Source organism: Somniosus microcephalus, chromosome 4 (genome assembly GCF_052327205.1).
Source record: "Somniosus microcephalus isolate GS21.2 chromosome 4, FLI_Smic_1.0, whole genome shotgun sequence".
Lineage (NCBI taxonomy): Eukaryota > Metazoa > Chordata > Chondrichthyes > Squaliformes > Somniosidae > Somniosus > Somniosus microcephalus.
Genome location: NC_140990.1, coordinates 228999172 through 229014395, shown reverse-complemented (window position 1 = coordinate 229014395; position 15224 = coordinate 228999172). Strand labels below are relative to the sequence as shown.

At 45.6% G+C, this 15224-nt stretch overlaps 1 protein-coding gene across 1 annotated transcript in view; it reads left to right on the top strand.

Annotated features, from left to right (window-relative positions):
- LOC147120255 (uncharacterized) overlaps positions 1-15224 on the top strand; it is a 345184-nt gene that overhangs the window by 176682 nt on the left and 153278 nt on the right. Inside the window, exons 29-34 of the mRNA XM_085985900.1 lie at positions 7144-7188; positions 7277-7375; positions 7473-7580; positions 7704-7757; positions 7859-7912; positions 14336-14389. Of these exons, the coding sequence (XP_085842026.1) occupies positions 7144-7188; positions 7277-7375; positions 7473-7580; positions 7704-7757; positions 7859-7912; positions 14336-14389 (414 nt within the window). The remainder of the gene's footprint in view (positions 1-7143; positions 7189-7276; positions 7376-7472; positions 7581-7703; positions 7758-7858; positions 7913-14335; positions 14390-15224) is intronic.

Sequence of the window (15224 nt, the reverse complement as noted above, 5' to 3'; positions counted from 1 at the left end):
GGGACGGGAGTGGATTAGAAAAATGAATATGGACTGGCATTCCTTAAAAGCACTAACGGTAGATGCCAGGGAAACAGATGTCAAACCTAAACGATTGTCCAGAATATTGGACGATGCTAAAGAGGTGTTCCAGCAGGGACTGGGAACACTGAGAGGAATTACGGCAAACATCAAGATTGAAGAACATGCACAACCAAAATTTTTCAAAGCCAGACCGGTACCCTATGCAATACGACCTGCTGTGGAAGCGGAGCTGGAAGCGCTAGAACATTCAGGAGTACTGTCTAAGGTAGACTGGAGTGAGTGGGCTACGCCCATTGTTCCCGTGATGAAACGTCCTTCGAGCAACAAGCCGGGAGAACCAGGGATGGTTCGCATCTGTGGAGATTTCAAGATCACTGTTAATCCAGTGCTTCACACGGTGCAGTATCCGCTTCCGCGGATTGAGGATATCTTCGCTTCATTGTCGGGCGGGAAACACTTCACCAAGATAGACCTGGCGCAGGCGTACTTACAGATGGAAGTTGAGGAAGAGTCACGCCAGTACCTCACGATCAACACGCATAGAGGCTTGTACCGGTATAATAGACTGGTTTTTGGAGTGGCATCGGCTCCAGCAATTTGGCAGAGGGCCATGGAGCAGGTATTACAGGGAATTCCAGGCACACAATGTTACCTGGATGATATTCTGATTACAGGAGAGGGTGACGAGGAACACCTCGCAAATTTGGAACTGGTGCTCATCAGATTGAAAGAATATGGACTTCGAGTTAATCGGCAGAAATGTGAGTTCTTTCAGAAGCGGATCTCGTACTGTGGCCATGTCATTGAGCAGGAGGGACTTCATAAGTCTCCTGACAAGATCGAAGCGGTTGTGAAGGCTCCCGCTCCGGTTAATGTATCTCAGTTGAGGTCGTTCCTAGGATTGATTAACTATTACCATAAGTTTCTGCCAAATTTATCCACGGTACTGCACCCGCTGAACGCTCTTTTGCAGAAGGGAGTACCATGGGAGTGGAGCGAGGACTGTAAGAAGGCCTTTCGCAAAAGCAAGGAATTGATAACCTCAGAGGAAGTGTTGGCTCACTTCAACCCAACACTGCCTATTCGTTTGGCTTGTGATGCTTCTCCATATGGTATTGGGGCAGTACTCTCACACAAGTTGCCAAATGGCACGGAGAGGCCAGTCGCGTTCGCATCCAGATCATTGACCTCCGCTGAGCACAACTATGCTCAGATAGATAGGGAGGCTCTCAGCCTTGTGTGGGGAGTAAAGAAGTTTAATCATTACCTGCAGGGCCAAAAGTTTATGCTTCTGACAGACCATCAGCCGTTGGTATCCATTTTTAACCCTAAGAAGGGTGTGTCGGTGATGACAGAACAGAGACTCCAGAGATGGTCCTTTTTCCTAGGGGCACATCAATATCAGATAGAATTCAAAGGTACAAAGCAGCATGGTAATGCTGATGGGCTGTCGCGCCTGCCACTACCTGAAGAAGAGGAGACAACGAAGGTTGACCCTGTTGAGTTATTTCACTCAACCATCATCGAGTGTTTACCAGTCACCAATGCAAGTATTGAAAGAGAAACCAGGAACGACCCGACACTGTCCCGAGTCTACGAGGTGACAGTGAAGGGATGGCCAGCACATGGTGATTCTCTGTTACTGGCATTCTCGGCAAGACGAGACCAGCTGTCCGTCTGTCAAGGAACATTGATGTATGGAACAAGAGTGATTATTCCTCCTAAGTTAAGGGAAAGAGTTCTAAAGGAACTGCATGAAGGTCATCTGGGGGGAGTCAAGATGAAAAGCCTTGCTAGGGCTTATGTGTGGTGGCCGGGTATCGACCAACAGATAGAGGAGCTGACGAAAAGCTGCTCAGGGTGCCAAAAAGTGCAAAATGCACCTCCGATTGCACCGCTGCATCCATGGGAATGGCCTTCAGCCCCATGGCAACGCGTACATATTGAGTTTGCTGGTCCATTCATGGACTTCATGTTTCTAATTGCGGTGGACGCACATTCTAAATGGCCAGAAGTGATCAAGATGACTACCACTACTTCAGAAAAGACAATTGCGGTGTTAAGAACAATATTCGCAAGGAACGGATTGCCAGAACAGATATGTTCGGACAACGGACCACAGTTCGTGTCGGAAGAATTCCAAAAATTCTTAAAGAAGAATGGGGTGAAACATTATACCCCTGCCCCATATCATCCGGCTACAAATGGGTTGGCCAAGAGATTTGTACAAACATTCAAAAAGGCAATAAAGGCCATGAGCGAAGATCAGATTCCACTACAACATAAGGTGGACAAGTTTCTACTGGCATATCGAAACGCCGCTCATGCAGTGACAAACCAAAGTCCTGCCATGATGTTTTATAACAGGAGGTTGCGGTCCAGGTTGGACTTGTTAAAACCAAATGTGCGGAGGGAAGTTGAAAACAAACAGTTCCAGCATATAAATAACAAGACTACTCGGAGTTTCGAGGTAGGACAACCAGTGTTGACCAGGGACTATGGAAACGAGAAATGGCAATCCAGAACAATTCGGGCCAGACAAGGACCCCTGATGTACACGGTAGATGTTGGTAAAAATGTAATACGGCGTCATGCTGACCAACTGGTGGAATCGAGAACAAGGGTCGAACCCATGGTTACGACAGAGACAACCGTGGAAGAAGTTAGTGAACCTGAAGCATCTACCTCGGCAGTGAATGTACCTGATGATGATGTCCAAGACATAAGAGACCAACTAGAGGAGTCACCTCAGCAACAAGAATCAGAGACCCCTGAAAGGCGTTATCCAACTCGAATCAGGAGGCCTCCTGAGAGACTGAACCTTTGAACTGTTTCTACATGAAGTTGTATTTGTATATATGTTATTATGTTATGTTAAATGGGGATTTAACTATTAAGCTAAAAAGGGAGGATTGTGGTGTATGTAACTTGTTCCACCTTAAGAGAACTTAAACCTGTTCCACCTTAAGAGATGTACTACTTTCTCTGGCTGCTGTATACGGTAATACCGGTGGTGACCACACCGGTATATAAGTGCTGTGTAGTAATTTGCTGAGTAGTTCAGCCCTGACCTTCGACTAGTAAAGACCTGTTAAAGTTATTCTTGTGGTCTGTGTGCAGTGATTCATATTAACCATAACTGGAACACACAGACTTAACAGGAAGCTCCTCACGGCTCCATAAGGCATCGGCCATTTTACCCGCAGCTCTTATTTAGCTTCTCAATAGAATGAACAAGGCAAGTAACAGTCACTGTACCTTCGCTTTCTTATATTGTCGTCTGGCTCCGTGACCATTCATGTATACGTTCGCCGACAATTCCGTCCTTTCCTTCTCAGGGAGCTAGTTTTTGACTAATGTAGTGGCGCTTCGTAATTTCCAAACATGCAGCCACTGAGCTTTGAGGCTTTTAACAACGAGTAGACGCGTGTCGAAATAAAACATTCCAAAACGTAACTTTGTCTTTAAACTGTTTACTGTAACACCTTACAAACAGAATTACAAAGCAAAACATGTTTAAACAAACACGGTCAAAAACTGTATTGCTCCAGCCATCAAAGCCTTTACCTTCTCTCTAACCTCATGGAGCTTGAACTGTAAAATGGCTGGGTACCATGTGACAAGCTTAAGGACTGTACCATTGTAGCAAGAATAAAGGGGGTATCTCAGACTATACTACTGGAACAAGAAAATAGGGGGTTTCTCAATACAATAAGTCAGTCAGGTAAATTAACTGTATTATACTTTTTAACCAATATTTTAAAGTATTTTCTTTCTTAAACTTTCATGACTCTTACAAATATCATTGATCCATTTACTTTTACAATGCAAGAAAGTTGAGTTTTCCAAATGTATATGGGTTAACCAGATCTGACTGCAGATTATCTGTTTCTACACAAAGAAATAACAGATAGAATCTTCAGAATTTTAATTGAAAGTCCTAGAACTTTAAGGAAGCAACTTTAATAATCTGGATCCATTGCCAATAGGAACATCATAAAGTATAAAACTGGGGAAAAAAAACCTCTAGACCATCTGGCCAGTCCCAAAAATTAACGACTTTCTCAATTTTTTTTTTATTATTCAATCACGGGATGTGGCGTCGCTGGCAAGGCCAGCATTTATTGCCCATCCCTAATTGCCCTTGAGCAGGTGGTGAGCTGTCTTCTTGAACCGCTGCCATCCGTGTGGTGAAGATACTCCCACAGTGCTGTTGGGTAGGGAGTTCCAGGATTTTGACCCACCAATGAGGAAGGAACCACGACATATTTCCAAGTCAATATGGTGTGTGGCTTGGAGGGGAACTTGCAGGTGGTGGTGTTCCCAGGCCCTTGTCTTTCTAGGTGAAAGAGATCGTGGGTTTGGGAAGTGCTGCCGAAGAAGCCTTGGTGAGTTCTGCAGTGCATCTTGTAGATGGTACACATGGCAGCCATGGTGCGCCGGTGGTGGAGGGAGTGAACGTTTAAGGTGGTGGATGGGGTGCCAATGAAGCGGGGTGCTTTGTCCTGGATGGTATCGAGCTGCTTGAGTGTTTTTGAAGCTGTACTCATCTAGCCAAGTGATGAGTATTCCATCACACTCCTTACTTGTGCCTTGTAGATGGTGGAAAGGTTTTAGGGAGTCAGGAGGTGAGTCACTTGCCACAGAATAACCAGACGCTGACCTACTCTTATAGCCACAGTATTTATGTGGCTGGTCCAGTTGAGTTTCTGGTCAATGGTGACCCCCGGGATGTTGATGGTGGGGGATTCGATGATGGTAATTCCATTCTCTTGTTGGAGATGGTCAGTGCCTGGCACTTGTGTGGCGTGAATGTTACCTGCCACTTATCAGCCCAAGCCTGAATGTTGTCCCTGTCTTGCTGCATGTGGGCACGGACTTCTTCATTTTCCGAGGAGTTGTGAATGGCACTGAGCACCGTGCAGTCATCAGCGAACTTACCCATTTCTGACCTTATGTTGGAGGGAAGGTCATTGATGAAGCAACTAAAGATGGTTGGGCCTAGCACACTGCCCTGAGGAACTCCTGCAGCGATGTCCTGGGGCTGAGATGAAGGGTCTCCACCAACCACAATCATCTTCCTTTGTGCTAGGTATGACTTCAGTCAGTGGAGATTTTTCCCCTGATTCCCATTGACTTCAATTTTACTAGGGCTCCTTGATGCCACACTTGGTAAAATGCTGCCTTGATCTCAAGGGCAGTCACTCTCCCCTCACTTCTGGAATTCAGCTTTTTTGTCCATGTTTGTACCAAGGCTGTAATGAGGTCTGGAGCCGAGTGGTCCAATTCTATCGATCCAATTCTCGCTTAAATGTCTCTACACTATCTGCCTCTATTGGGCAGCCCATTCCATATGCTCACTTCTACTGTGCAGTTAAATCTAATTTAGCTGTTTACCTCTAGAGTTTGTCGCAATTTCAAACATATTAGCAGGGTTCAATTTGTCTGTTTGCAACTTTCTGCTCCCAACAACATTACTTACTGTGCCACCTAACTTAGTGTTGCCAGCAAACTTGGATATACAGTTCGTAATTCCTTCAGCTAAATCATTGATAAATATAGTGAAAAGCTGAGGCCCCAGCACAAATCCCTGGGGAAACTGCAAGTCACATCCTGCCAATTAGAGTACATATTATTCTTATAAAAGCAAAACACTGCGGATGCTGGAAATCTGAAATAAAAACAGAAAATGCTAGAAATACTCAGCAGGTCAGGCAGCATCTGTGGAGAGAGAAACAGAGTTAACATTTCAGGTCGATGACTTTTCGTCATGAAATATTAACTCTGTTTCTCTCTCTACAGAGGCTGCCTGACCTGAGTATTTGCAGCAGTTTTTGTCCATTATTCCTATTCTGTCTCCTACCCTACCCATGTCAATAGGGCACTCTTGCCATGTCAATGCATTTACTATTCAAAGCACCATTTGAATTTTTTGTTGTTTAGCTAATTGTCAATCGATCTCAGAAGTTAGTCTCCTATTCCCTGCCTTCTTACTTGTTGTGAACTACAGGAAACTTTGGTTTATCCGGAGGTTGTATGTCCGGAAACCTCGATCTAACGGCAGAAATCAGCAGCCATTTTGTTAGGTTTTTTTTCTTCCCCTAACATTTTTTTAAACAGTCAGGCTGTGGAAAGTGTCTCTGTAGCTTAGCAACAGCTTCAGAGACGCTTCCAAGGTACGGGCCAAGTGTTTACAAGCTGTTGCTAAGTGTTTGTTGTCAGATATGGAGATAAAAACCTCCGTATCCTTCAACATTAGCGCTGGTCTATCCGGAAGTTTTGATCTAACGGCACCAGCTCGGTCCCGTCGGTGCCGGATATCGCGAAGTTTCCTGTAATTGCTTGTGTGGCATAGTATTAAAAGCCCACCTGAAATCTAAAAATATAAGATGCTCAGTTTCCTTTATCAAAAGTACAATTTTGTTTCATCAGAAGTCCTGGGCCAAATCAAACTTAGTCCAAAAATCAAAATGGGCAGAACTCTTGCATTAAATGCCTAAAAAGATAGGACAGTAGTGAGGCAAAAATTGTCACCCTCTGAATCCACATGCTGCGATGACCTCCAAGGTTTTCCTTTCTGCGCAGAGGGATATAGCCGCTCATTATTCAGGGGAATTTAATAATAGGGATTGGACATTGGACAAGGTGTCATGCCTGGAGTAATCTACTAGTTTGGACAGATATTCTTGCAGTGTCTTCTGGGTGACAAGGCAGGATTAAGGGGTAAATTTCCTGGGGTCTTCTCTCATTCCCGTGAAGTGTGGTGGAAACCCCATTTACAAACGTAAACCGTAAACATCTGCTGAAGTTATGGTGAAGGAGCGGAAGAAGCCCCAACGAAATTTCCCCCTATATCTTGCAGTATATAAGGAAGCCAAGAATGAAATGCAGGACTTGCAGGATATATTCTGCCGACAGAAACACAGGGTAAATCTCTGTGGATGAGGTGAAACAGGAGCTGAGGATAATTCAGACTGAAGGATAGTCAGTTAACTGGTCTGCCCTGTCATTTTATGTTCAGCCATTGCTTTTACCATTTCCTAAACCATTGAAAGTATATTCAAAATTGTTTTCATTTTAATAGCAGTGACTCATTTTCACAATTTTTCTTTGTGCTAGGGACCCCGTGGTGAAAATGGTAACCCAGGAGCACTTGGTTCAAAGGTAAGTCCCATGTCAGCTAGGCTTTGAAGAATGAATGCATGTATTTTTAAGGGTTAGCATTATTTAATGTTCAAACTTTAAAATCTAGGGTGAGGCTGGTCCTGCAGGTGAGCGTGGTCCCCCAGGTTCTTCAGGGCCTACAGGGGTACGAGGCCGTTCTGGTGGTAACGGATTAGAAGGAGCTAAGGTAAGTAATTTTGCAGCTTCTTAAAGAAAATAAGTAAATACAAATACAAAGAGAAGTATTAATAAATGTTTGTTGTTCCTTCCTCTTTGAATGCAAGGGTCCTGCTGGGCCTTCAGGTCCACCAGGCTCAACGGGCCCTTCAGGAATGCCAGGTACGCCAGGTGAAATTGGTGGTCCAGGTGGCCAAGGTCCTAAAGGTGAAAGTGTAAGTGTAGTTTTTCCATTTTTCCTTCTAGCTTCTATTAAATATAATGCCTTTTTTAAAACGTGAAATGTTTTGAATAGATGTTCAGCTTTGCAACTAACCAGCATATAATATCTCTGACAGGGTGGAGTTGGTCCTATGGGTCCTGATGGTACACCGGGCAAAGATGGCGCTAGAGTAAGCACACAATATTTTGTCTACATTTGCTAGTGATTTCATTTTATTTATATATATATAATCTTTGCTTGATGTTATTATTGTTTTCTGTTCTCACACAGGGGTCGCCAGGTCCTATGGGTCCACCAGGTCAACATGGTGCTTCAGGACAGAGGGTAACTTTAACTTTTCCCAAATTTTTGATGTTTATCACACAAGAAAGATTGGTTGCCATTTAGAGTCAATAAATAAAATAAAGGTTCAAAAGAATGGGCCAGATTTTGCTGAAAAAGTAATGGCATGTGAACGACGCACAGCGTTATTAATGCACAAATCGGTCAGCAACTTGTAGCAAGGAAGAGATACCCTGTTAATTGCGAAATGCTACAACTTGCGCCTCTCCGCCATTAGCTTCACGAAAACAGCATCTCGTGCTTAACCACCCCATGGTTTTCATGAAGTTGCTGCATTTGTACAATAATTGCTCATTAAAGTTGCCACAGAAAGTTAAGTCTAGTAATTAATAGCAGAAGTACACTTTTTAACAATATGATCATTGTTAATAACTGCCAATCAACCTCTCTTGCTGAGAAATTAAATAATTATAAGTGTGGAGTCTCATTTCTTCAGGTTCTGAATTATTTTAGTAGGTTTTAAAAATGTTAAATTTTAAACTTTTTTTCTTACTTTTACTTTCTGACTCGTGTTTCTCTCTCTCTTAATCCAATCTTTCTTTCTCTCTCTTTATTTCTCTTTCTGTACCTGATTTGACATTGCATCACCCATTCTAATTCACCCTCCTTCTCAGTCCTTCCTCTGTTTGTTTGTTTCTCAATCCTTTAATTCCATTAGTTAAGGAGATAGACATTTTATCCCCTTGTTCACCAAGGTCCCAGGTGCCCTGTTGCCCTCGCTGCACCATTAACAGCAACATTGTGGGCAAAAGATTTAAGAACTTAAATGTGCATGAACAAGTCAGACAGGGCACGCCATTGTGGTGATAGTTACCCTCCACCCTGGTAGGGGGCGACGGAGGGTAAACAGAGAAAGGAAATAAATAAAGAAGCCTCGTGTTGATGGCTGAAGGAATACATTCCGTGTCCGTGTGTTTATGTGTTGAGTACACTACATGGTGACAGAAGTGGCAAGTACCCGAAATACCCTTGTTTAAGACTGTCTGCGTCAATGGAACTAACTTTCCCAGTGATACCAGTCAGCTCCCGGTGAGTGAAAGTTTACGATACGGGTGTAGCATAGTAGCTAGTTACGCCAGCACGGAGATAAACAAGAGAGACTGAGAAAAAAAAGTGTACTTACCCCACGTTGCTTACTATCATGGCCACTCAAAGTCCTGCATTCTTTCAGATTTCTCCCCCCTCCGAATTTGATTTTACACGGCCGGAAGAGTGGCCGTTGTGGCTCAGCAGATTTGAACGCTTCAGACAGGCTTCAGGCCTTGATAAACAGTCACAGGAAAAACAGGTCAACACGCTATTATGTTCCATGGGAGCGGAGGCTGAAGCGATCGTCCGGTGCAGGAATATTACGGCTGATCAACTGAAAAGCTATGACACAGTTAAAACGGAGTTGTCGAATCATTTCGTCCCGCGGAGGAATTTGATATTCGAACGCGCAAGATTCCATAGGCACGTGCAGGAGAGAGGGGAATCGGGTGATAGCTTCATCAAAGCGCTATATGAGCTCATAGAACACTGTGAATATGGAGCTATGCGGGACGAACTAATTCGTGACAGATTGGTTGTTGGACTAAGGGATCTTAAACTCTCTGAAAAATTACAGATGGATCCAGACCTCACGGTTGACAAAGCAAAAACACAGGTTTTCCAAAGTGAAGCAATAAAGAAACAGCAATCAATGCTTCGGAAAGATAGTAATGAGGAGGAGGAGTCCATTGAAACCATAAGTGCCCCCGACAATCAGCCCCCCAAAAACATTTTTCTACCAAATCAAGACAAACTGACTCACATGAATATGTACAGAGGCCTCGCACTGGAACTCAAACTGGAACACATTTCCAACCACAAAAGCGGAGTTGCAGATGGTGTGGCCGGAGTACACACAATAGACAAATCTGTCCAACCAAAGATGTTAGCTGCAGGAATTGCCAGAAAAAGGGACATTTTGCTGCAGTTTGCCGATCCACACCTGCGGTTGCTGAAATATCAGAGGACGACGACACTGAGATATCGTTCCTGGGGTCAATTGGAGATGGGCAGGACCAGCCGTGGACCATCACCCTAAGCCTGTGTGGTCACATGACTGAATTCAAACTCGATACAGGGGCTGATGTCACTGTCATCCCGGAGTGCCTCTACAACGACCTAGGTCAAGAGGCTCTTCAGAGCACCACTAAGATTCTTCAGGGGCCTGGTCAAGTCCCGTTGAATGTCAGAGGAAAATTTTCAGCTACCCTGACCCGTGGTCCACGGTCTACAAAACAGGACGTGTATGTGGTACGCGGTCTACGAACAGCGCTCCTCGGTCGCCCCGCCATCATTTTGCTGCGTCTGGTGTCCAGGTTGGACCCACAAGTAGCAGAGACAGTATCTACGGACCTCGAACGGGAGGTCAGACAACGGTTCCCCAGACTGTTTCAAGGCATTGGGCGACTGCAAGAGGAGTATCACATTTGCCTCAAGCCGGATGCTAAACCTTTTGCTCTCTCTACACCCCGACGTGTCTCACTCCCCCTTATGTCCAAAGTTGAGGAGGAACTCACCCACATGGAGCAACTGGGGATAATTGCAAGAGTTGAGGAACCCACAGCCTGGTGCTCCGGAATGGTTGTAGTCCCAAAACCCAACGGAAAAATCAGAATGTAAGTGTCTGTAGAGAGCTGCATCTCTTACCCTGCGTAGAGCACACTCTGGGGCAGCTGAAAGATGCAAAGGTTTTTACAAAGCTTGACGCTCAATCTGGTTTCTGGCAAATACCCTTGTCGGAGGAGTCAAAATGTCTCACCACGTTCATCACGCCATTCGGACATTACTGTTTCCACAGACTGCCCTTTGGAATATCCTCCACCCCTGAGCATTTCCAGCGCCGCATGTCCCGCCTCCTTGAGGGACTTGATGGTGTCTTATGCCAAATGGATGATGTGTTGGTGTTTGGCGCAACCCAAAAACAGCACGATCAGCGACTTTTTGCAATTCTCAGTAAACCACAGCAAGCTGGACTTACTCTTAACTCCAAATGTGAATTCGCCAAAATGCAGGTGAAATTTCTCGGCCAGGTCATCGATGGGACTGGTGTCAGAGCAGATCCTGACAAAGTCAAGGCCCTCGCACACATGGCCGCGCCAAGGAATGTATCTGAAATACGCCACTTCATGGGCCTGGTCAATCACTTGGGCAAATACATACCCCATCTAGCCGATAAAACCAAGCCACTCCGGGATCTCCTCAACAGGCAGACCTCATGGTATTGGGGACCCCAGCAGTCCCAAGCTTTCACTGAGATAAAGACGGAGCTAACCACCCCGCCAGGCCTTGCACTGTATGACCCCAATGCACTCACTAAAGTGTCAGCTGATGCCTCATCGTTTGGCTTGGATGCAGTCCTTTTACAAAAGAGACCTGACACTGACTGGCGCCCTGTAGCCTATGCTTCATGAGCCCTTTCAAAAACAGAGCAGCGCTATGCGCAGATTGAAAAAGAGGCCCTGGCCATTACATGGGCATGCGAGCGCTATAGATACTTCCTAATAGGCATGACATTCCAGGTCGAAACAGATCACAAGCCCCTCCTTACACTATTGGGATCTAAAAACCTGGACGAGTTGTCACCCCGCATTCAGCGCTTTCGGATGCGACTCATGCACTTTCACTTCACTATATCACATGTGCCAGGGAAGAGCCGAGCAACTGCCGACGTCCTCTCCAGGGCTCCCTACCAGCCGCCGGTGGATGATTTCCCTGAGGTGCAGTGCATAGAGAATTATGTACACTCAATACTCACTACACTGCCCATTACCGAGAAACGCCTGGCTGCACTTCGTCAAGAACAGGAAATGGATGAACTACTTCATCAGGTCTTCACATACTGCCATGAGGGCTGGCCAGATCATGCGAAACTTGACAACGCTCTTTGGCCTAGAAATTCAGTTTGGGCCCGCCAGCTGGCTTGCGCCCAAAAGTTAGCGCTGCGCGCGGAGCCAGTTGCGCCCGTGAGATATTCAGTTTTTGCGCCCCAAGTCGGAACCGGGCGCTGTTCCAGGGTGTGCCCGCCCCCGCTTGGGGCGCTGAAACTGAATTTCAGCGCTCTAGGTGCCGCTGTGCCACCCGATGCGGTGCGGCAGGCTGCGGTACTGCAGGCCTCCTCCTTCTCTTAAGGTGGAGGTGCCTGCAACGGGGAGATCACCGCTGGATTGTGCCGGCAAATGAGCCCGGCACCACGGAGAAGTGCCGGGCTCGCGGAAAGCAGCCGGCAATGCCGCGGGGGGGGGTGGTGGAGGAGGCCGGGGAAGGAGGTGCGGGCAGGCGGCCGCCGAAAAAGCGGCCGGCCGCACCTTCACCTTTATGCGCCCCACTAAGGCTGCAGTAAGGCCCTGGTCTCCGGATGTTAGTAGCGGCCGCCACGGAGGAGGCAGCGGCAACTGAATATGGGGGTCGGGCCGGCATCGGGGCGGAAACGGGGCACTGCGCACACCGATGACGTCATCGGTGCCGGCGCAGCGCTACCGGCTACCGCTGCCATTACCGCCGAGCTCAATATCAGCGCAACCTCCTCTACTGGTGCAGAGGCCCTCTTTGGGCCTTAACTGGGTGCAAAGCCCACTGAATTTCTAGGCCTTAGACCTTACGCGGCCGTTTCAGGTGACCTCACTATTGCACAAGGATTGCTGCTACAAGGGTGCCGGTTGGTCATTCCAGCATCAATGCAGAAAGACATTCTGGACAAACTGCATGGGATCACAAAATGCAGAGCATGAGCCAGGTGTTCTGTCTGGTGGCCTGGATTAAGCGGTCAATTACAACGTAAAGTACAACAATGCCCAGGCTGGCCCGACCTCCAGAACTTTACAGACAAGGACAAACAATCTAAACTAAGACAGCAGGCCAACTTTAACAGTCGCCACAGAGCTAAGCCCTTGTGTCCACTCCTTCCAGGTGACTATGTGTGGATACGTGACTCCTGCAAAAGAGGCATTGTGCAAGGACAGGCCAACACCCCAAGATCGTATCTGGTTGATATCCAGGGCCAGATTGTTCGCAGGAACCGCACACACCTCGCACTTACCCAGCAGCCCCCAGACGCTGCTGATGAGCCTCCCATTCCTGATGACTACAATGGGGATGCGGGTCCTGGAACTCCTCCACCCACAGGGGATACCCCACCTCCATCGGGTTCCAGACGATACCCTGAAAAGGTCCACAATCCTCCTTCATACCTCCAGGACTTTGCAACCTGAATAGCTTAAGAACCAAGACACCTCATTGGGTCAGAATAATACCCGAGGTACTTGGTGGAGGGTTCAGGCAGTCACGTTGTCCCTCCAAGCTTACTCTGCTTGCATTATTCATGTTTCTCTAAAAAAAAGAAGAGATACATTGTGCATTAGAGATGTTATGTTTGTTAGAGTTTGTTATTTCTTAAGCACAGTAAAAAAGTAATGATTTGAAAGAAGGTCATTTGAAATGTTAATAGTAAAGGAATAGTATTCAAAGTCTGTTTAGAAAGGGAGATGTGGTGATAGTTACCCTCCACCCCGGTAGGGGGCGACGGAGGGTAAACAGAGAAAGGAAATAAATAAAGAAGCCTCGTGTTGATGGCTGAAGGAATACATCCCGTGTCTGTGTGTCCGTGTGTTGAGTACACTACAGCCATGAGATGCCCTGCTCCAGTAAAATCTGGCCCAATATGGCTGAAATGTTCCTGTCAAATACAATTAACAGAGGAATCTAGGAAGGAGTTAAATTCAACTTCAGTAGCTGTGCAAAGCGAGTTGTAGAGGATCGGCCCCCTGCTGTGCACCCCAATGTGTATGGCTTCAATGGAAAGGAAAATCAGGCGGGGTGGTATAACGGGCATCCGATCCGCTACCACCCATTTAGCGGCCCCGTCATACATTTCATTATAGAAACATAGAAACATAGAAGATAGGAGCAGGAGTAGGCCATTCGGCCCTTCGAGCCTGCTCCGCCATTCAACGAGATCATGGCTGATCATCCAAACCCTAGCACCCGGTCCCTACACCGACAGCCATCCCACCCAAGCCCTATCCCCGTAACCCCGCGTATTTATTCCCCCCTAACACTAAGGGTCAATTTTTATCATGGCCAATCAACCTAACCCGCACATCTTTGGACTGTGGGAGGAAACCGGAGCACCCAGAGAAAACCCACGCAAACACGGGGAGAATGTGCAAACTCCACACAGACAGTCACCCGAGGTTGTTTGATGTATCCATTGGTGTTCACTAGAGAGGCATGTCCATTGATCTTACAGTTACAAGTGAAGGCTTGAATCAAACACTATTAACATACATAATGCTGATTTCCACTTCAATGTATATTATCATTGTCAATAATCAATTTGTAAACTGTTTTATTATTGATTAATTTTCTCATTTCTCTTAGGGTGAGTCTGGTTCTGCTGGTCCTCCTGGCCCTGTTGGTTCTCGTGGCCTTCCTGTAAGTAAACATTACTTGGAATTTAACAGAATAAGTGTTCATGGAACTAAACACAAGGAAAAATAATTTATGACTGTAGAAATATTTCATCTTGATTGCAATCCTTCCCCATCTTTAAGTAACATGAAAGCTTAGTAACATGTCAAAGACAGAAATATCTAGTCATGCTTCAAAACAAAAGTTAATGGTTATTCATCAATAGCAACATAAAACATTTTAACTATTCAAATTATTGGAACTGAAAACATCATCATACAGAAAGAGAAACCTGGTTAGTTCAAATTATAATATAATTGAACATTGATATTGTTGATTACTGTTTTGTATTTTTTATGTTTGTGTCGTAAGATAATTATTCTTATGATATTTTGGCAATGCAGATAGGACAAGCAATTGACGTGAAAAAAGGATAATATCAATCAATGTAACTTAAAAAATGTAAATGGTAAACCAAAAGCCCTTGACAAAGAAATGCTAGGATATTCATAAAAAGGTGAACCTTAATTTATAACACTGAGGCAGATTTTCCCCTCATTGTATTTGGGCATTAAATAATCACCTGGTGCAGCACATGGAGGAAAATCAGGCAGGGAGGATCGCACGCCCGTATGGAGCCTGTCTGATATTCTGTCCATTTAATTTAAATGCATCTAAAATTAAGTAGGCTACATTATAAAAGTACATTCCTTCCTGTTTGATTCTTTTCTATGAGCTCCAGGGAAAAGATGAAATTCTGCCCCAGGACTCATCAGTTGTAAATAGATTTCATTTTAGTCAGATATATTGGAGCCGATTGCCCCAGGCCTTGTTGCCTGGGAGCCAGGCAATAATAGAG